We start from the raw sequence: 22,517 nt of genomic DNA, 5'->3' as shown, positions 1-22,517 counted from the left end.
AAGATATGGATTGAGATACCAGAAATGGAGAAGGAAATAAAACAAGATATAGGGTACCCATGGTAGAGTAAACAGAGTGAGCCAAGCATTAAGTGGAATCGCCTTTCATATTGAGATCCAGGGGTTCCGGCTAGTGGTATAGCAGGAAAGTTAAAAGCAAAGATCCAAGTGAGAGCATCAACAAACCCCCACCATGGGAGTGAGCCATATTCAAACGGACAAGTATAAGAGTAAAGCAATGCATCAGCACATACAATGTCCAGAGAAAAAAAAAAAAAAAAAAAAAAAACAAAACAACCAGAGAAGATAGAAGATCAAGAAAACAGAGTGATGAGTGAAAATAAATAAAAAAACTATGTCTAACGTACCTGGAAATGCTCTTTCCACTTTTCTTTTCTTCCTAGCTATCTTCAGCAAACCAGCCTTCCTTTCTCTCCTTTTCCAAGCTTCACCCTCAAAATCCATGGAACCAGCAAGCTCGCCCTCTGTAACTTGTACCTTCTCTAGAGAAAAGTCCCCCCAGCTAAAAACCAATACTCTCCTCTATAGATCACCCGAAAATCACCCCCTTCACCCTCGTCTTCTCTCTCTGCAGCTACCCTCCTCTGCAGCTGCCCTCCCAAAAATCTAAACAGAAGCCCCCTCACCTGAAAGCTCCCCCTGCCTTTTTCAAAAAAGCAAAAATCCCTTTCTTTATCCCCGATCTGCCCCCCTAACCACCTGCAGAGACAGCCACCAAAAAAAAAAAACCCACTACCAGCCTGCAGCCTATTTCTCTCTCATCCGCTCCCATGCAGCTGGCAGGAACTTTCTAGAGGACCCCTCCACGTGTCATCCTTCCATTGGCACTTCAAAAAGCAAGGTTGATTCACCTGTGGCTACTGAGGGCGCGACACGTGGCTCGCTGGGGTGGTGACACGTGGCTAAAAGATCTGCAGAAAAGAAAGACCTAAATGGGGGTCTACAAATATGCCCCTCTTCGATAGAGTTCACGAGTGTAAGGAACATGAACAATGGAGTGAAAAGCAAGTGTGAATAGTGAGTGGAATGAAGTGAACTCTACCGAAGAATCAAAGAGACCCCCATAGGGACATTGGTGAAACGCAAAGTCACCCAGGCTAGCAGACAAACACAAAGGCTCTAATCCTAAAAGAAAAGATGTCACAAAATGCCTCTGAAGCCAAACTAAGGATCCAAGCTCCTTCTAAGACGTCTCCAAAAGTGACTCGAAGATCAACGTCAGAGATGAGTAACGGTCGAACCACCCTGGAGTACGATCAAGAATGCGCCCAAGGGGGACTGCCCTATGTGGGCTGCTAGATGAATAGGCGATAAGCACAGGGTAACGAGGTGAGGAGAGTGAGAATAAGTACAAATCCATGAAGGTGAGACGTGCCATGCCAGAGAATATGAATGCCAGGAGTAGTGACTCTGAATGGCGGGACTGACACTGAACACTAAACTGAGAAAAACAACGGCTCTGGAAGCCAAACCAAAAAGCTAACTCTAAACGCTAAACTAGAAAATAACAGCTCTGGAAGCCAAACCAAAAAAACTAACTCTAAAAGCTAAACTAGAAAGCAATAGCTCTGGAAGCCAAACCAAAAACTAACTCTAAAAGCTAAACTAGAAAGCAATAGCTCTGGAAGCCAAACCAAAAACTAACTCTAAAAGCTAAACTAGAAAAACAACAGCTCTGGAAGCCAAACCAAAAACTAACTCTAAAAGCTAAACTAGAAAGCAACGGCTCTGGAAGCCAAACCAAAAACTAACTCTAAAAGCTAAACTAGAACACAATAGCTCTGGAAGCCAAACCAAAAACTAACTCTAAAAGCTAAACTAGAAAGCAATAGCTCTGGAAGCCAAACCAAAAACTAACTCTAAAAGCTAAACTAGAAAAACAACAGCTCTGGAAGCCAAACCAAAAACTAACCCTAAAAGCTAAACTAGAAAAACAACAGCTCTGGAAGCCTAAACGAGACGACAGAAATGACTCTGGAAACCTACACGAGATGGGAGAAATGGCTCTGGAAGCCTAAACAGGACAACGGTAATGGCTCTGGAAGCCTAAACAAGATGACAACAATGGCTTTGGAAGCCGAAACAAGACGACAGAAATGGCTCTGGAAGCCTACACAAGATGGGAGAAATGGCTCTGGAAGCCTAAACAGGACAACGGTAACGGCTCTGAAAGCCTAAACGAGATGACCACGATGGCTCTGGAAGCCGACACGAGATGAGAGAAATGACTCTGGAAGCCTAAACAAGGTGACGACGATGGCTCTGGAAGCCGACACGAGATGAGAGAAATGACTCTGGAAGCCTAAACAAGATGACGACAATGGCTCTGGAAGCCGACACGAGATGAGAGAAATGACTCTGGAAGCCTAAACAAGATGACGACAATGGCTCTGGAAGCCGACACGAGATGAGAGAAATGACTCTGGAAGCCTAAACAAGGTGATGGTAATGGCTCTGGAAGCCCAAATGAGAATGCGACTCTGAATGTCAATCTAGGAAGTGATGACGACTCTGAACGCCGAAACCGAGAATGTGACTCTGAACGTCGATCTAGGGAATGGTGATGACTCTGAACGCTGAACTGAAAACACGGTGATGGCCCAGTGATGGTGGCTCTGAACGCCGAAAACTGAGAAGCGACAATGATGGCTCTGAACGCCGAAGCTGGGAAGTAATGATGGCTCGGAATGCCGAAGCTGAGAAGTGATGATGATGACTCTGAACGTCAAACTGAGAAGTGATAACAACTCTGAACGCCGAAACCAAGAATGCAACTCTGAACGTCTATCTGAAAACCGATGATGCTCTGAATGCCGAAAGCTGAGATGATGATGATGACTCTGAACGTCAAACTGAGAAGTGATAACAACTCTGAACGTCGAAACCGAGAATGCAACTCTGAACGTCTATCTGAAAAACCGATGATGGCTCTGAATGCCGAAGCTGAGAAGTGATGATGATGACTCTGAACGTCAAACTGAGAAGTGATAACAACTCTGAACGTCGAAACCGAGAATGCAACTCTGAACGTCTATCTGAAAACCGATGGGCTCTGAATGCCGAAGCTGAGAAGTGATGATGAGTGACTCTGAACGTCAAACTGAGAAGTGATAACAACTCTGAACGTCGAAACCGAGAATGCAACTCTGAACGTCTATCTGAAAACCGATGATGGCTCTGAATGCCGTAAACCGTGAATGATCGGCGACTCTGAGCGCCAAACTAGAAGAAATGATGAGGGGGGAAATATGCCCCAGTGTGGCATGACGCTGCGAATCTCAACCACTGGAAATGCTTGAACGGGACTCTACGAGTCTCGAACAACGCTCCACTGAGAGCTCATATCAATGAAGNGACTCGGGGAATGTATAGAAGAAAAGATAATCTGAACAGGAGCAAGCAAAAACATCCAAGTGAAGATGAGCGGTCCGACCGTACTCAAACTCGTCCTGATCTCAGTGCGCTCTCAACTGGAGACTAAACAGAGGGAAAATCGGATCCAAAACTGCGGCTATAGAGGCACGGAAAGCCCTCAGATGCACCCACGTGTAGGGAGGGAATCCTAATCGGAGGATCTACGGCTCAACCTACGAGGTCAAGGTGGCTCTAAATGGATAAGGGTGGACTTTAAAATATCCCTAGCAGAAGCGATCATACCCTCCAGCGGTATGCAACCCTCTGCACGCCTCCGAAGAGACGGGGCGCTTCCATGCAAGGTGGTAATCACCTCCACACATGCACTACCTCGCATCCCAGGGGGCTCCTATGGTGAAACCTCTCAAACTCTCAACACTCAATAGTCAACTAGAGTGTTCGGTGATGGTGTGGGTGCATCCGATAACCCTAAAAAACTAGAGCAGAAGAGGAAACACACTGGTCGCACAACTATCCACGAAACCTAGCTCGGGGCTATACAGGTCTTCAATGATCGGACTCCAATCGACATCAAAGTGTCGCTCTCCTCCAGAATGCTCCCGTACATCGATATAGCCCGTTGCTAGACCCCACTCCTAATCTCTGGCTCGGTCAGAGAGCAAGCACACAGAAGGTCTCACACTTGCAATAGTGAGAGCCGAGATGAAAGGAATGACCGAAACCAAGAGAGTTGGAGATAGGGGGATAGATGTGCTACCCACAGAGACAAGCGGCATGCAATCATACAGAGGGAGGGCAGTCATGCATCACACAGTCAGGCAGAGTACAAGATATGTCACTCATGTCCACACAAAAAGCTATGACTATCAGGATGAATAGCAATACGAACATCATGCTCATCAGACGATCAAAATAATATACAAACCCATGGATCAGCATGTCGAGCCGAGTGATATACAGTGGTGAGTGTATGCGCGTGAAGTGATCAGAACAAGCATGGCAAAATCAGAATCAATGTGCCAATCGATGCGATAAGATCAATCATCAATAATCCAACATGTCAATGTCTCAGACGAATATATCAATGAAGCACAGAAGAAATCATGGCATCAGAATCCTTAATCAAGATAAATCAATCAACACAATAGACATGTCAAAGTCTCGAGTGGATATAAAATCCGAGCATGCATCAAATATCCTCAATGTGCAATCAAGAGATAGGTACTCACTGATCGACTCATCAAATGCCATGTTTACTTCACTTTAAGTTCAAGCTTGACCCTCTAAAAGTCCCCAGTGGAGTCGCCATTTTGTGGACCCCGCATTTCGTGCTCAATGCGTTTCCCACTCGATGGCGAGCTCGATTTTTATTTAAAAAAAATTGATTTTTTATTGATTATTCAAAAATGACTTGGAGTCGCCACTTATTTTTGTTTTATTTTTAAAGGGTAAACAAAATAAGAAAGAAAAACCCTAAGTGTGACTCCTTATTTTGGAAAAGGCGGTCTGTGAAAAACCGGGTCAGGTTCGGGGGTCAGGTTACTTATCGGGAAGGTACGGTAAAGACCGTAGCACCCCTCTAAGTCCCTAAAGACGGGTCTCTACTAATAAAATGAAGCTTACATGGCAGTCAATGTGGAAATCAATGAATACTCGAATCAATCATGCACGTATGAAAGTCGAAAAAATGCATATGAATTAACCAGAGTGAGAGTGAGCGCGTACCTGGGCAACGAATCATCATGCGCTATCAAGGAAAAAGGTTAGTGCACAATAAATAGCATAACATAGCTCACATGTCACTAAATTGAGTGCAAAAATCATCAAAGGCACGCATGACACTTCACTCAAAATTCACTTTTATTTTAAAGAAAATTCATTTGATGTTGGGCCCCCACCAAAGCCCGTTTTATTTTTGAGTGAATTAATTTCGTAAATTCTATAATTAAGAATTACGAAAATTAATTCACACTTATTTTAAAACATTTAAAAATCGTGAAGAATTCGAAAGTGGCTCGCCGAAAAGAAAATGGCGGCCAAATTTTATTAAAAAACGGATTTTTGGGATTTGAAAACTCTAAAGATGAAAATTTTAAGAAATAAAATTATTTGAAGAATTTAGAAATTGGAAAAAACATTTTTAAAATTTGAACTTGGAGGATTCTTTTAAGATCGAAGATGGTGAAAAAAAAAAAAAATGATAAAATAAAATAAATAAATAAATATATAAAATAACATGAAATAAAATAAATAAATAAAAATAATTTAGTAAAATAAATAAATAAATAAGTAAAATAAAAAAAAAAAAAAGAGAGGACGTGCGGCTTAAAGGTGGCCATGCACCATGCAGAGTGGAGTCCTGAGCTTGGGGCACCTTGAACACTAATTGCATGTCATCTTTGAAACCCCGATTGAGGGCGCGAAGCTGAGATGATGAATTCTGTAGAATGATGAGTATATTGAAACTGGAGATCAAGTGAAAGTCAGTCAAAAGTACCCCAAGGTGGTCATGCATAAGCCTTTTCTTCTGAGCTCTGGGCATAGGGAGACTGCACTATAGGGATCAGTGGTACTGTTGAGCTGGTCACAAATGAACACTGTATTCCTTCGCCATAGCTAACTTGTCCAGGCCACTGTTCACTGGTCCACATATTCTAAAATCCAAATTCAAATATAGCAAGACTGGATCCCATTTTTCTTAGAGCTTAAACATACAGTTCAACTCATGAGAGGAGAAAACGTGGCTTGGATGGGAGGAGAAGACTCTGCTTTCTCAGTGGAAATACAGACTTGGAGTTGATTCTTCATTTAATTCCATCTCAGAGCATTATGCTCGAGAGTAGCGAAGCCGTCTGGGTACACTGCCACAACTGTCAATTTCCGCGCCAAATTGTCACGCGGGTGATTGAGAATTTTTGTATTGGACTTTTGTAAGGGAAAGATTCCAGTCAACAATGCTGAGATCCTTCTCTTTCTGCTGAAAACAAAGACATACCATACTCAATATCCCGTGCTGAAAACCTCAACCATGCGTGTTATTTCATCCCCTATTCCCTTCACTTTGACCGGAATAGCATGTTCAACTCAATATGCATTCATCATGAATTCCTCGTCCCTGATTATGAAAATATCTCCATCGCTTCGTGTATTGTCTCCGCTTTTGCCAAGGAAAGCAATAATTAAGCGTAGCATGGGTGCCATAAACCATCACCACTACGTCGAGGAAAACTGCACCTTGAATCCAGTAGGGCACCAATCCACAAACTGGATAATGCGCCTTGTCTTGAAAAGCTTCTGGTTCAGCGTCATTGGGTTGGCAGGAAGTGCCCAGGATAGCAGCCAAAGCTAGACAGCACCACACCCGGCCTCCAATGCACACTCCTACACTGCAATGTGCTTCAGCACTCGGACTCTTGGCTGGTGCTGGATGATGGATACCGGAGCCTATATGTGACTTGCTCGGCTCCAAAGGGACTGGCCTTTTGTGAACCATTGAAGGCTTCTTCCGCATCTGAGCTTCTTGAAAACACGACCCGAGCACAGAAAGAATCATACAGTATCTCTGTTTCTGACTCATTCAGAGTCCCAAACTTCGAAAATATTTTAATGAGGTCATCTTTTGAGGGTAAGGAGATCCCAGGTCCAAATGACAAGAGAAGTGTAGCGGATTCAACCTTTTTGTCCTTGTCTTTGTGTTTTGTCTTCGTATCTGACTTTCCAGCAGCAGCTTGCTTGAGTTCTGGGCCATCTGGCTCTGCTGTTTCATTCTTTCTACTCCTGCGGGCTTGCTTAGATGAGTTGTGGTCATTCTGTTTTAGGTCTTCTCTTGATGACCCAGGTTCAGATTCTTGACGTTTTCTCTTTCTACCAGGTCCATGTTTGTTGAACATTTTGTAGTTGGAACCATCATGATAGATTGAACTTCTGAATGCAGACAGAAATCCACTGATCTGATCAACAGATTTGTTTTCCCTCAGATAGAAGGGATTAAGGGCTGCAGATCGGATTCCAGATAGAACTTCTTGCAATGATATGCGGATTTCCTTCAGGTCAATAACCTTGTTCCGATTTTGTTTTGGTGTCTGAAGTTCTTTACTGTCTTTGTTCTGATAGGTCGTCTCACTACTACACTTTAAAATTGTAGGGGACCCAACAGATTGACCTGCAGCCCTGGAGCTCCGCTCTCCCTTACCAGCAACATTCGAAACTTCAAGGAATTCTGTCTTTGAGTCACCCATTGAGCCAGAATTTCTATGCATCCGTATCACATTTGTATATGGTGGGCCCAGGGAGGAACGATTCTGGCAGAAATACGGGCTCTAATGCTTCTTGACATCCTTAGGCACATGGAAAGCTCATATGGCCATGGTGATTGCTGGTTCTTTAATAATTTTCTGGAACATCGCCTCACAATATTGCCGGTGACTGATCGGGTTCAAGGTATGTCAGTTTCAAGCCCACTGAACATCGATTGGAGGAAGAATCATGGAAGGTGCTGACCCTACTACAAGATCAGAATTCGATGGCGTGCACAGCTCATCATACCTGCCAATGGACCCGAGCAAAGTGGGTCCCCATAAGACAAGTAACTGACAGAATCCTTGATGAATGACCTGATGATGCGGCAAACACCAGGTACCATGGAGGAGAATGGTGCAAAGTATGGGAAAGCAGGCATTATATCCGAGGTTTGGAGATGAAATGATAGAACATTCATAGTGTAGTCAGACTCCTTTTCAGTACCATCTGCTCATAGGTGTCATTGCAAGGACATCAACGATTTGTTGCCTACACTCATCCAAAAGAAGCACATGAAATCTTTCCCAGCCATTGTCGAGAGCCTCAAGCAGTGGGCTCACTTCATACCCATAGTGTCTAAGAGTTGCCCCAAGCAGAGTAACATAGTCCTTTATCATAAGAAGGTTGGTTGCAGAATCCATGTGAGAAAACTGTTCTCCTAACATTGCGGTCATTTTAGATACTGCTGTTTCCCACATTATCTCAACCTGATTAGGTAACAATAGCCCTCCAGCTGCTCTCAAAACCCGATCCTCCGCTATAAAATACCCAACAATTTGTGCTAAAAATGTCTGATGGGACTCCAGAAATGGTAGTGTTGGCGAGATCTGCAAGTCTGAATTGAGCTGCAACAACCGATTCTTATAGTAATATTCACGAAACTGCTCTTGGATGCCAAGGCAAGTATGAATGTGATATGTTCGGTAAAGAGGTGTAAGATCAAACTTCAGAATAGAATCCTCATCAATCTCTTCAACATCTAAAGTATATGCAAAATCCTCGAAACCTGAATGACCCTGATCCTCGGCTTCTCTCTGACGAGCTAGCATATCCTCATCCCTCTGACGGGTTGACACAGCACGTGCAATTGCAGCATGGGTCTTGAAAGACGTCGTTAGTGGCATCTCTGGTGTGAATAAAGTGAGAGGTTGAGGGATGAAATGGGTACGTTGGGTGTAAGGGAGGATGAGATGAGCGGAATGATGAGCACGTTAAAAAAATGAGAATGCATGGAATGGTGAAAACGGTAGGAAAAATGAGGTTATTGATAGTTTGAAAGATGGGTACGAGTAGGTTTAGAGAGAAAAGTGAATGGATATGATGGTAATGTTAGTTGGCAATGGGTATGACGGGAAGGAAATGGGTATTAAGAATGATGGCCAGACTTTGCATGATTTCACGCACGTGAAAGGGTGAAGCTGGGACCTCCATGAAGACTTTGAGTGGATTTTGGGCGGTGGTGTAGAGAGAAAGGTGATAATACAAATGGGTATGGGCATGGGGTAAATGTGATAGGCATGGACGCGTGGAGGAAATGAGTATGGAGGGCCCATTGAAAGTGGTTGCATGCATGTGACCAAATAAAACACCAACAGCCATGATTTTCTCCTTAAAAGGATCCTTCATTTGATCAGCAAATAAACATCTAAGTGCAAGCACTAGATGTGTACCGAAACGAGTCATTGAAGGATCATCATGAGGTATGAAGACATTTTTTTATCATCTTCCTTACCAGATACTGCCTCTACAACTTTTGTCATCGATGAGCTTTGTTCAGGTTCAGAACCCAAATCCTTATTGTTAGAGACCTCTGTCTCTTGCATTCTGCTCCCTCAACTCTAACCAACATGACATGATAATCTAAAGCAACGAAGCCAGCCATGCCTCTGTCATTTGACCCATAATCCACATGTTCACCTTCGCCATCTTCCCGCCAAGGTCTTCCCAAGTGTATTCAATCGATTCCCTTAACCATGATGTCTCATCACCACCTGATGAATCTCCAGTGCACTGATGCCACAAAACACACTAACCAAATCTTTCAGAAAACATAAGCTCGGAACCAGGGGATTTGCATGACAATACTGCACCTTCTTGCTAGCCGTGACCATGAAACAAGGCGAAAATCCAAATGCATAGTAACTACTAAGGAACTTGGTATATTCCAAATAGGCACCCTGTATGCATCTCACCCACTGAGAACCTGCATCTGTGGCAATAGCCAAAGCACCACCCTTCCCCTCAAGCACAAATCAGAACACAAAACCAATAGTCCGAAATAAATCCAGAAACGTGAGCCCGAAACCAAGATATGGATTGAGATACCAGAAATGGAGAAGGAAATAAAACAAGATATAGGGTACCCATGGTAGAGTAAACAGAGTGAGCCAAGCATTAAGTGGAATCGCCTTTCATATTGAGATCCAGGGGTTCCGGCTAGTGGTATAGCAGGAAAGTTAAAAGCAAAGATCCAAGTGAGAGCATCAACAAACCCCCACCATGGGAGTGAGCCATATTCAAACGGACAAGTATAAGAGTAAAGCAATGCATCAGCACATACAATGTCCAGAGAAAAAAAAAAAAAAAAAAAAAAACAAAACAACCAGAGAAGATAGAAGATCAAGAAAACAGAGTGATGAGTGAAAATAAATAAAAAAACTATGTCTAACGTACCTGGAAATGCTCTTTCCACTTTTCTTTTCTTCCTAGCTATCTTCAGCAAACCAGCCTTCCTTTCTCTCCTTTTCCAAGCTTCACCCTCAAAAATCCATGGAACCAGCAAGCTCGCCCTCTGTAACTTGTACCTTCTCTAGAGAAAAGTCCCCCCAGCTAAAAACCAATACTCTCCTCTATAGATCACCCGAAAATCACCCCCTTCACCCTCGTCTTCTCTCTCTGCAGCTACCCTCCTCTGCAGCTGCCCTCCCAAAAATCTAAACAGAAGCCCCCCTCACCTGAAAGCTCCCCCTGCCTTTTTCAAAAAAGCAAAAATCCCTTTTCTTTATCCCCGATCTGCCCCCCTAACCACCTGCAGAGACAGCCACCAAAAAAAAAAAACCCACTACCAGCCTGCAGCCTATTTCTCTCTCATCCGCTCCCATGCAGCTGGCAGGAACTTTCTAGAGGACCCCTCCACGTGTCATCCTTCCATTGGCACTTCAAAAAGCAAGGTTGATTCACCTGTGGCTACTGAGGGCGCGACACGTGGCTCGCTGGGGTGGTGACACGTGGCTAAAAGATCTGCAGAAAAGAAAGACCTAAATGGGGGTCTACAGACCTCTAATCTAAATCCACTATTCGATATTAAGTTACATAGATTTACTTGGTTACTTACCCTAAGACAATCCATAACATACAAGTTGATCCACATTCATGATGTAGTAATCTCTAATTGCTCCTAGTGAATACGCTTCAACCTTGTTGAAGGGATGTTGGTCTTTAAACAACCCAAGATTCAACACTTCGAATATTTGATGAAAGATTGGGAATAGTGTGACAAGGTAGGCTTAATCCCTTGGTGAATCTCTAACCCTTAAAGGGTTATAATGGGGTTTATATATGCATACAAGCCCTAGGGAATTGGTATCCCAAAGTTTTCAAACTCAATTTATGTGAAATATTCGAAAATATTATGTCATATTTTGGCATATTCTATATAGGTGCTTGAGCGGTCCCAACGCTTTAGCGCTCTTTCCCCTGCTCGAATGGTCCAACCTTTTTCAAAATGAATTAATTTAAACTTTTTAATTTCCAAAAAATATACCAATCAACTTTTCACCTAAAGAACACTTGACTTGTCACATGTCAAACTTTTTTAGACTTGCCTGTGACCTTTCAATAAAACGAAGAGCAACCTTGAATCTTTAATGAAGAGTAAGTCACCATTTAAAAAAATTCATACGCTAGAAAATAGATTGGAACAAAATTGTCAACATACAATGAAGACTCATTGTCCTAACATGTACTAATTGGTTTTTAAATAAAATGATCAAAGCTTAATCTAAGAATTAGTATCAAAACCAAGGTTATAGCTCGAATCACAGGGGCATCATGTTTTGATTTGGGATGAACCACCCAAACGAAAATAATCCCTCTATTGAAAGGATTTTGAGGCACTGGCCAAAAAACCAAGGCCGCTGAACCCAGCTCAGCCTGTCCAGGTCTGAGGCATGGGCTTCTAGCAGGCCAAATTTGGAGTGTGGAGCCATCTATCTTGTGGCTGGCGATAGACTGTGTGGCAGCATGTTCTGAGGATGGTGGGCTAAAGTAAGAAACAAATTCAATGGAGAGAATAACCTTGGTAGTCCTTCAGAAAACTATTTTCCATCTCCTCTAATTCCGGAAGGAAGTCACTGAGGGAGCATGGAAATGGATCTGGAGATCAAATAAAACTTGATAATAGTTTTGTAGAGCTCTACATTAAGATGAGAAATGACCCTAGGAATGATCCCAACAAAGGTAGAACACACCTTAGATGTGAACGAAGTTAACAAACCACGAATTCAGAACATAAAAGATTAGAAGGTCCTCCCTGTAATAATCCAGGAGAGACAGCCAAGATACTAAGAAACTACAAGAAGCGGTATCAATTCTGTGCGCAAAATAACTTTAGGATCTAGTCATCCAAGGTAATGAAAGAAAGAAAGAAAAGAAAGGGAAAAAAAACCCGGCAAGTTGTGTGCAAGGTTCAGACTGATGTTGCAAAACAAGACCAACATGCTATCTATCATAACCATGACCGGTGGAGGAGTGTTGAGATACTTGGCTTTAGATGAATCATTTAGTATTTTTATTTAAATAAATAGAGCGTTTTTCTATGCAGCAACTGACAGAGCTCAAAGGCAAATAACAGCTTCGGTAACTGAAGCAAATAAAGGGGGAGGCAAGAGAATAGGAAGTACACAAACAAGCAGCTGGACAATAGATGCTATGGTCCATGACCACTCTTTAAACAAGAGATTACCAATAAAACAGGAGCTAAAAACCATAACAATCTAGCCCATCATGCAGCAACCTGTCCAAAGATTGTTGAATGCAATAACTGATGGATATATGAGGAATGCAGATGAAGCCAGCAGTTATGGAAATTTCTCTTTAAATAAAATTACCAGAAGGGACCATGGGCATGAATAATGGCTAGGAGCAGGTAGAAGATAGACTTGATGATCAACTATTATTTCAGGTGGATAAACATTTGCTTTTTCTGCATACTCATTCTTTGCTGAATCCAAGATAAATTCCACCAAATGCAAGTCATCTTTCCGACAACGCAATAAGACAGCAGGTTCCTTCAATCTGAGTAAATTCTGCGACACATATTGTTAGACTTATACGTACTATATCAAAGGACACAAGACAATGACTAAATATTTTTATCCTTATGTCATGCCAAAACTTGCTATGAATTAGAAAAGTTAAAGCACATGTTTGGACATCCTATGGGGATTGTATCAAGCCACTTGTGGTCCACAGCTTTGGGGAGCAACAAACCAATTAGAGAAATTGAGCTATTCCCACAAATTATGTAATGTGAGTTCAGGCTTTCGGGTAGAACTTCAAGATCTTGGGGGAAAACATTTAAAAATGCAAGGTCTCATTGGAGCTCCCCTTTATAGAATTTTTAAAAAATGTACGAGTCCCAGGTGTACATGATCTATGCAGCGAAGGAAAGAAATTCCATCCATTTATGAATGTTGAAGCACGTTAGCCATACCCACAACAATATGATTCTGATGACGAAGTTATACAAAATAAAATTTTGCCAAATCAGCTGAGTTTATACTGACCCGAACCATAAGATCTTTCAGAAGCCTTTTATAGACATCTTGATCATGTCCAGAGACGATGTTTTGAAATGCAATTCATTGTTGCATACTGATACCATCCACTAGGCAGAACAACAAACCGAAACCCCCATTCCTCATAGTGCAAAAACATACTACTAGCTTTCAAAACCTGTTTAAGTTTCAGAGCCAATCTCCTGAGGCATTACTGCCATTTGAAGAGCGAGACCAGTACTCCTTGACAAGCTGGCCAAACAGTGATCCCTCCTCCTTTATCAGCTTCATCGGCTCATCATACTCTACCAATTTTCCTATAGAAGCAAAAGCGGTAGTTATTCAAATAGGTTTTGCTATATTGATCCCAATTCCCAACTAGAATGAAATGTTCCTTCATAGAACTCACCATCACTGATAGCAAGCACCATTGTGCAGTCCATCACGGTTGGGATTCTGTGGGCTACTGTTATTACAGTGCAGTCTGCAAATTCTGTTCTTATGGTCTTCTGGAGAATGGAGTCTGTTGCATTGTCTATGGATGCAGTGGCTTCATCAAGCACTAGTATCCGACTTCTCCTCAGTAGAGCACGTCCCAAACAGAATAATTGTCGCTGGCCCATGCTCCAATTTGATCCGTCTTGTACAACTGTGGGGGAGACAGATTGTTAGCAAGAGTTTTCGAGTCCAAAGAATGGTACCTGTGGGTATTATGCTTCATACCCAAGGAGTCCAGACCCTCTTCTTTCTCTTGAACAGCCCCTCGAAGTTGACATTTTTCCAGAACCTTTCACACATTCATGAGAAACAATCTTAGTCTAGGATATAAAGTAAATTTACCTCATTAGGAATCTGTTCTTTTTTAAGGCACTACCATGACAAATATTTGGTATGGAAAGAAAATTAGGAGGCATTTAACAGCATTCTAAAACATCTTCGTGTTCCAAAACACAGAATATGAGGAGCTCGATTATGACAATGGAATTCAAAATCTGACACTTTTAATTAGTTTGATACAGTAGAAACTGCCATCTCTATGCACTGAAGAGTGAAGCCTGCTTCATATCACTGGCAGAATCTTTTAGAAATCTGTATCATATCATTGATTGAATCTTAAAATTAGCAACCACAACAAATTAATAGGAAACTCACCGCCCATATTTCCTCATCAGTATGCAGTGATAAAGGGTCAAGATTGTATCTTACAGACCCACTAAAGAGAGTTGGTTCTTGCGGAATGATCCCAAGACGTGATCTGAGATCATGAAGCCCAATTGTGGCAATATCTATGCCATCTATAATTATCTGTCCCTCTGTAGGCTCTACCAAGCGAAACAAAATGCTGATAAGTGTTGTCTTTCCACTACCAGTCCGGCCAACGATCCCAATTTTCTGTCCTCCTCCAAATTTGCAACTGATTCCATGAAGAACTAGAGGAGCATTGGGCCGATACTTGACCTGCTCAATGTCATTTCATCTACTATATTAATCTCTATAAGTCTTGAAGTTGTAGAACACACACAGATACTCAAATTCTTACTGATTTCACATTTACCTTCAAATCATAAATTTCCACTTCACCAATAGCAGGCCAACTGACTGGTGGTCGATTACTCTCTATGACTTCAGGGGCTTCGCTAGGAATATTCATGTACTGTTCTAATCTTTCAACAGAAACAATCATATTTGCTAAATTGCACTGGTTTTGGACAGAAAATACAAGGAATACATTCGCTGAAAGACCATAAGACAATGCCATTCCAATAAATCCTGCCATCAGAACATTGATAACGTAAATGCTCATTAGACAATAATTCCATAAATGGTTGTCAATTACTAAGATTTCTTTAAATATCACATTGACCAGGTTATTTTTTTAATATCAAATACTGTGCATGTAGGAAGTTAGTAGAAGGGTTTTTCTTTTGGATTATGCAGTGATCTGTTTGTATGATTATTGTATAAGAATCATGGACTTGTTAGCTCAATTTGTTCTTGATATAACCTGAGTTTCTAGTTATGATGTTGAGAAAGTTGGAGCTAAAATGGGTTGATTATAGTGATTTTTTATTACCACCAACTGGGCAGCTGTTGTTTCACGATCTACAAAGCCCTATCTTGTATTCATTTCACTCTACTCAAGGTCAAGTAGGAAACTATTATAGTTAACTTTCCTATTTAATGTTGGATATTTTTATTGGATTTTAAGTCATCACTGAATTGCCTCTAAATATTTCATCCTTTTGAGGTTCCTTCTTTTCAGTGAGAAATATGAAAATTTAGTGGAGGCCCTCGGTTGCTCATCTCCATTTTCAGTTAAAAGCATATGCTAGCTAGCAAGCAGTCATGGCAGGCAACAGAAAAGTTTTTTTTTTTTAATCTTAAGGTTCTGATCCTTTTAGAGAATTTACTATTTGTGCCCTTAATCAGACACTTCATATTTATCATTTTCCGGCTGTAGATCTTACCTATTGAAAAATCCTAATGGTATCCTCTTGTAAGGATCAAAATTCACATGCTCAATTACTATTCTAAAAGTTGCATAGCCCCCTTAGGTTAAACATGTTATAAACTTCTAGGGAGTTAAAACTGTTGAAATTGGAGCAAAGAGAGAGTTTTAAGCAACTGCAATGACAATGAAGATTCAGGCATGGACCTTCTAATTTCGCGTCCATTCTCACTGGTCAAGCCTCTTGAGTAATTCAAGCTATCTTGGATTTCGCCTAGTTTGTTGCATCAACTAATGGATAGTTGAGTATGCAAAGTTAGGGACAGGAAGGACCTATAATTTAGATGGTGTCTTGACTTTGCAGTTTGGTACCCTCATGGAATCCTTTGGGAAAGAAAAAGATACAGAGTACTTTTGGTGTTTTTCTTTTGGAGATGGAAAGTTTTGTTATTGGCATTCACAAATGGGGTAAAATGGCAGATCTCTAGATGATATTGGGCATGCTAGTTTTGGTAAGGCCAGTGATGCAGGTGGCTACTATGAGATAAAACTTCAAGTTGCTGCAAGTTAAAAATGCAATAGGGGGAGGGGAAGGATGAATATAAAATAGGTGGAATTCATAAGATAGATCAAAATATCACATATTAAACGGTGACTTGTCTTACTATTAGGCAAAATGGCTGGATAGGATCCTTGTAATTAAACCAAGGTTGTGATTCAAATGGTACTTCTAGGGGAACAAATTTACGATTTGATCTTAGAGAATTGACAGTTAGGAATGTTCAAGCAAACTAACAAATTCAAATGTAATAGGGCTGTGTAAACTAGTGAGAAACAATTGTATATTTGAGATGAAAAACACCTACCAGATTTAGAAGTACTCGTCTGAAGCAAAGTTAGGGCAAGGCCTGAAGATGAGAGAACGATTGCAGATAGTATTTCAAGGCGTAGGATCAACCACTCATTTGCTGTGAAACTATAGAAGAATGGACTTGCATTCATGTCAATTAAGCCCAAATTCTTTGAAAAGTGTCTATCTTCCTCCCCGAAAGCTCTAATTGTCATAGCTCCAGCAATGGACTCAGAAAGATGGCTTGCAATAAAGGACTTAGTCGTGCCATTGATTCGCATCAACTCTTTTCCAGCAGCAAAGTAGTACCTCTGGTTGTTAAAATGAAAACAGACATGATCAATTGCTGAGAGGCCAAGAGAAGTACAAAATATCTTACAAGGAAGACACGCCTAAATGAGGAGGGAAGCAGCTGCCTCTACTACATCTAAGAAAACATCAGACAGCAGTGTATTACCTGGATGAGTATACTTAGATAAATTGTTGGTAAAATGACAAACACAAGTTCCCAGGCAAGAATAGTCAATACTCCAAAATTGGCATAAGCATTCATAGTTGTCCCAACAGCAACAGTAAATTTGAAGGCCACATCAAGGTCAACCACACTCAAATCAGAAGATACCTACAAAAAGCAATAAGAAAAATAGGTGTTTGGTTCTTTGTAGTATGCATTTATTTTAAGCATCTTACCCGACTGAGTATCCTTCCCAGAGGTGTTGAGTCATAAAAGGACATTGGTGCTCGAAAAAGAGAGCTCAGCAGTGTAGAAAATATAGATTGTGATGCCCCAAGGCCTAAAAGAACAACAAAAAAAGAACGGAGCAATAAAAAGAGTGATAAGCTTAATCCGATCCCTGTGTATACTGTAATCAGTTTCAATTGGCTAACACTAGAATTGTGGATATTTGCAGCCAACCAATAGTTTTGCACCAACTGCTCAACAATGAATGTGATATGAGATAGAGTTGCCAAAAAGAAGTACAAGAATCCCTTGCTGTATTTCAAGTATTGTAGGTAAGGCTTGAGACCGGTGTCTCCTGTTTCTCTTTCTTCTTTCTTAATTAATTGCTCGCCTGATGTTTCTCTTAACTGTTTTTCGGTGTAAATCTTCTGTATCTCTCCCTTCTGAATTTTAGATTTCTGGGTAGAATCATGCTCAGGTTGCCTCTCAGAACGAACTGTGGCATTGTGTGCATTGACAAGGTCCTGGAACTCTTGACTAGAGTGCATCAGTTGCTCAAAGGTAGCAGCTTGCAGGATCTCCCCTTCGGACATTAACTGCCAACAGAATTAGTCATTTGGACTGCTTGATTTAAAAGCATGTGTTACCAGATGATGGAAATTACTTGTTAAGAAAGGAAAATGAAGTCAAATGAGAGTTAAAGAAGGATATCCAAGAAAGTTACTGTACTAACCAGAACCGAATCAAATGCAGGAAGGAAGTCCACCTGGTGGGTCACAAGTATGACCGTCTTCGTTGATAGAGCTCCCATGACATATTCCTGGCCACAACTGGCATTAGCAATCACTCTGAAAGCAATAACATTAGTAGCATAATTTCTGAGAAAGGAGAACCATACATACATTAAATAGACTGGTTGCAGTATGTGCATCAACCGCACTAAATGGATCATCCAGGAGATATACATCTGCATCCTGATATAATGCGCGTGCGAGTTGAACCCGTTGCTTTTGTCCACCACTCAGATTAACACCTCTTTCTCCTATTTCAGTGAGATCACCAAATGGAAGCATCTCAAGGTCCTTCACTAGGGCACACTTCTCAATAGCCTCTCTGTATCTGTAAGGATCCATAGCAGACCCAAAGAGAATATTTTCTTGTATGGTCCCTGTTGGAATCCATGCTGTCTGAGAGACATAAGCAATCTTTCCATAAACTCGAACCTGGAAAAGATGGATCCAGAATCTGTATTAAGACTTTTGTCGAGGTAAGTCTCCTAGAACCTTTTAGGGCTCATGAAGTTGTCTACCTTCCCCATTTTCCTCCATGATGTTAATATCTACCAAATGAAGTGTGTATAAATCAGGAATGATGCATTACTTCTTTCAGATTTTAAGTTTGTTTTCTTTCGTATTCCTACTTAGGGAACCATGAAAGAATATAAAAATTCATGCCAGTTTGTTGTTATTCATTCCAGAACAACTGTGCACAAAGTAGCTGTTTAGTATTTATTGGAGTCCATGGATGAGGAAGAAATGGAATTGAAAGGGGTACTTACCATGCCATTAACGTGTGGAACTTCTCCAAGAATAGCAGCTAACAGTGTTGATTTACCAGAGCCAACCTCTCCACAAATAGCTACTCTTTCCCCAGGCTTAACCACTAAATTTATGTTCCTTAGTGTAGCCCTTGTAGAGTTATCCTCCCATGAAATTCTGTTGCTCTTGATAAAAATGGATTCCTCCAGCTCCTTCCCATCACACATCTTCCTTACATGTTTATTCTGCAGCTCTGGTGCGTCAAGAAACTTTGCAATCCGATCTAACGAAACCTTGGCCTCAATGAATGCTGTAATGACATCAGGGATTAACCTAATTGGCTCCTGGGCAATGCGTAAACTTGCCATAAATGTGAAAACATTGCTAGCAGAGAGAGTAGTTCCAATAAAGTAGCATGCCGAGAAAGTAATGGCTGATACTACAATGGGAGATGACCAAAACAGAATCAGACTGTACCCTTTCTGTGACAGAACTGACACTAACCACTTGAACTCCTCTTTCCTTAACCGTTCTATGACATTCTTGAAATGAGTCTCCCAAGCGTACAGCTTCAGGCTTTTCATGTTTGTAAGTGCCTCTGTGAAAGCCTTCAGCCTCTTGTCCTGAGTTCCCATGAGCATTTTCTGGTACTTGTGTTGTAACCTTCCCATGGGAGAGTTTGCAACTACAGTCAATATTACTACAAACAGAGCTGCTATAGTTGCAAGCCCCAACGAATAGTAAATAATAATCAATGCCAGACACAACTGGAGGCTTGTTGACCAGATCTGGTGAAACCAGTACGGGAATTCGCCTATATTGTAAGCATCAATAATAACAAAGCTCACGATCTGACCAGGGGAATACAACCCCTTTGCAGTGTTTGAGAGCTTAAGCTGCTTCTGATAGATGGCTGCAGATAGAAACGATCTCACTTGGAGCCCAATCAATCTAGTTCGAAAGAACCACTGCCTCTCTGATAACGATTCTAAGCATTTAGTAAGGAAAAGCCCTCCTGTCAGTGCATAACCTTCATACTTAAAAGCTTCTTTGCCTTCAGCAACCAGGATGAAGGCTCTAAGAAACAGAGGGCCAGTAGAAAGTGTTAGCACCTTCATCAATGCAAAGAAGCCAGAAATCAAAATCTGTTTCCACTGCCACAATAATATAGTCGACAAAATGGAAGGAGAGTCAGATGACTGCTGTTTCTGCTTGTTCTGCTGTTCCATGAACATTAAGTAACACATTTCCGCTCGATCTTCCCTTCTTAGCTGTGGAATGTCTTTGTCCTCGAGAGTTTTCTGCTTACCTTTCTTCATCAACGAATTCAACCACCAAAATGACATTCTACTAATAAGCCCAGCTTTCTCAAAAGGGGGTAAGCTGGCATCTGTATTGATTTTATCACCACCACTGCTTCCTTCACCTGGCAAAGGTGTATAGAAGGCAGCACCATCAAAGCCTGAATCAGTTCCTGCAGATTTTGGTCCCGTAAAAGTGCAGAACATCAATAGAATCGCTCCAGGAAAAGATATAACATCTAAAATCACCTTAACTGATACTGCATCGCCCACAATAGCTTCCCAGAAGGATGTAACACAGGGAAAACCTGCGATAAAGAATGCAAGTACTGAACAGAGCCTCAGCCCTACATTATGTAGAAGTTGATGCCTCTTAAACCTCACAGCTAAACCCAGAAAAAACCAGGTGAAGCCTTGTAATAAGACCACTAGCCACCCATGCAGAGGTAGAATGGTGTTCTCTTCACCCAGCTTCTCTCCCACAATCCAGAACCCCAAACCGAGATAAACCAACCCTAAACTACCATTAAGAAAGGCAGCAGAATTTAGCATTGTGGAAAAGCATCTAGACTGTTGAGGGGATAAGATCTTCATAGCTGGTGCTTTATATATGAAGATAAATAATAAGTAGAGCAAGACGATGATGTCAACAGAAATGACCAAAATATGGTTGAGACATGAACATGGACAGATGATGGCTAGGAACCCAGAACTACATATCTTTCCAATTTTACTCCAACACCAGGAACTTCCACAGAAAACAGTCCAGAGAGTCTCACCCATGTTGTATCTTCTTGCCTTCACAAAACCGTAGCTGTAATAAAGTAAAGAAAACAAAGGGTTATTTATTAGATTTTTGGTGTTTTAGACTTGGGAAGCAGTACTAAACATGAGAACCATCAATGCATGCCTAATAGTTTCAATTTTCAGTGGAACTTAAAAGTTAAATTTATCATACAGGACTCATCTAAACTTAATTTCACAACCCCAGGTGCCTAAGATCAGGAGAAAGAATCCAAGAACAACTGAACTGAGATTGAAGAGAACTGACTAAAGACATAGAACACAAGAAATTGCAGAAAAAAAGTAGGGAGAATGGGATCCAATGGAGATGAATCAAACATGAAATCAGAAGACGGTGTGAACAAGTTCAGGAAACTTATGCAAACCACCCCCCCCCCCCCCCCCCCCCCCATTCCGTTTCATTGTTGAGAAAAATGCTGGAAAGTAAATGAAAACCTTAAATCTCATAACAAGTAGGGGATGGAGTGGTAGTTTTAAGATTGCAAAACTTCTTTTCTTTGACCATGAGTCTCAGTAACCAAACACACTAACAACCCCACTAGATCTGTTCTCTCAAGCTGAAAGGATGAACCCAAAAAAATACGAGAACAAGAAGATCAAACACTTACCTTAGGATACGTTGGACAATGATGTCAAACCAAACCAGATTTTTTTATTTAAGCTAAAATTTCAGTCCAAATTCCAAATACTGAACAAAGACTTGAGCATTTAAGGTAGAAAAACAGAGCCCAGAAGAGGAAAATAATAGAAAATTAATATTCACAATGCACCGAGTCAGCCCACAAGAAAATGAAGCGTCATATGAAGGACCCAGGAATTCAAAGCAATTAATGAAGAAACAGACGGAAAGATGGAGCTACTTCAGAGAGTGAAAAGTGAAAACCATCTTGAACCAATTATAGAAAGCACAGAACATGGTGGTGGACAAAATACTATGCTGAAGAAGTGCTACAAAATCCATATAGGTAAAAACCTGCATAGGCCATCCAGAATCTCACCATCCCTCATCAAATCTGTATGTTTTTTCTACTTTTTTTTCCCTTCTTTTTTAGTGAGCATAGGCCATTCAGAATATCACTCTGCCTCATCAAATCATGGGTGTTCATCTCACCCTCTTCTACACCTCACTGCTCTGTTTCCTTGCATTATATAAAAGTGTTGTTTGACTACGAGTCTACGACTAATCGAGTTGTTCTCATACTTCACGATGTCGTTGTCGAGGGAGAAGATTATCATGTCTGTGTATATATGGTTGGATTCGACTGATGGAATCATTTCATTAATCTCAAAGTCACCCTCACTCTCTGCTCCAATGATTTTATTTTTATATTTTATATTAAAATATGACATTGAGACTTCCGCTGCCGCCATCAGAAGTCTCTTAACCCAACCCTGGGCCTACTACCTAATAATTTAAGTTT

The 22,517-nt window shown here is 41.2% G+C and overlaps 1 protein-coding gene across 3 annotated transcripts in view; it reads right to left on the bottom strand.

The window, feature by feature from the left end:
• The window catches only part of LOC117904330 (ABC transporter C family member 10-like), a 43,205-nt gene extending 20,940 nt beyond the window's left edge, over positions 1 to 22,265 (bottom strand). The window contains exons 1-12 of one of the 3 annotated variants that reach the window (XM_034816929.1): positions 22,070 to 22,265; positions 19,012 to 21,106; positions 18,356 to 18,676; positions 18,187 to 18,273; positions 17,462 to 18,049; positions 17,229 to 17,393; positions 16,788 to 17,082; positions 15,028 to 15,242; positions 14,625 to 14,930; positions 14,196 to 14,259; positions 13,882 to 14,121; positions 13,563 to 13,789 (exon numbers count right to left, since the gene is read on the bottom strand). In XM_034816929.1, coding sequence (XP_034672820.1) covers positions 13,662 to 13,789; positions 13,882 to 14,121; positions 14,196 to 14,259; positions 14,625 to 14,930; positions 15,028 to 15,242; positions 16,788 to 17,082; positions 17,229 to 17,393; positions 17,462 to 18,049; positions 18,187 to 18,273; positions 18,356 to 18,676; positions 19,012 to 21,106; positions 22,070 to 22,104 — 4,539 coding nt within the window. In that variant the 5' untranslated portion in view covers positions 22,105 to 22,265 and the 3' untranslated portion in view covers positions 13,563 to 13,661. Of the gene's footprint in view, positions 1 to 13,562; positions 13,790 to 13,881; positions 14,122 to 14,195; positions 14,260 to 14,624; positions 14,931 to 15,027; positions 15,243 to 16,787; positions 17,083 to 17,228; positions 17,394 to 17,461; positions 18,050 to 18,186; positions 18,274 to 18,355; positions 18,677 to 19,011; positions 21,107 to 22,069 lie in introns of those variants that run through there. The other 2 variants (XM_034816902.1, XM_034816922.1) reach the window with 2 other exon arrangements.
• Between the last annotated feature and the right edge of the window lie 252 nt (positions 22,266 to 22,517).

The sequence above is a fragment of the Vitis riparia genome, chromosome 2 (genome assembly GCF_004353265.1).
Source record: "Vitis riparia cultivar Riparia Gloire de Montpellier isolate 1030 chromosome 2, EGFV_Vit.rip_1.0, whole genome shotgun sequence".
Classification (NCBI taxonomy): Eukaryota; Viridiplantae; Streptophyta; class Magnoliopsida; order Vitales; family Vitaceae; genus Vitis; species Vitis riparia.
This window is presented reverse-complemented; position numbering and strand designations above follow the sequence as displayed.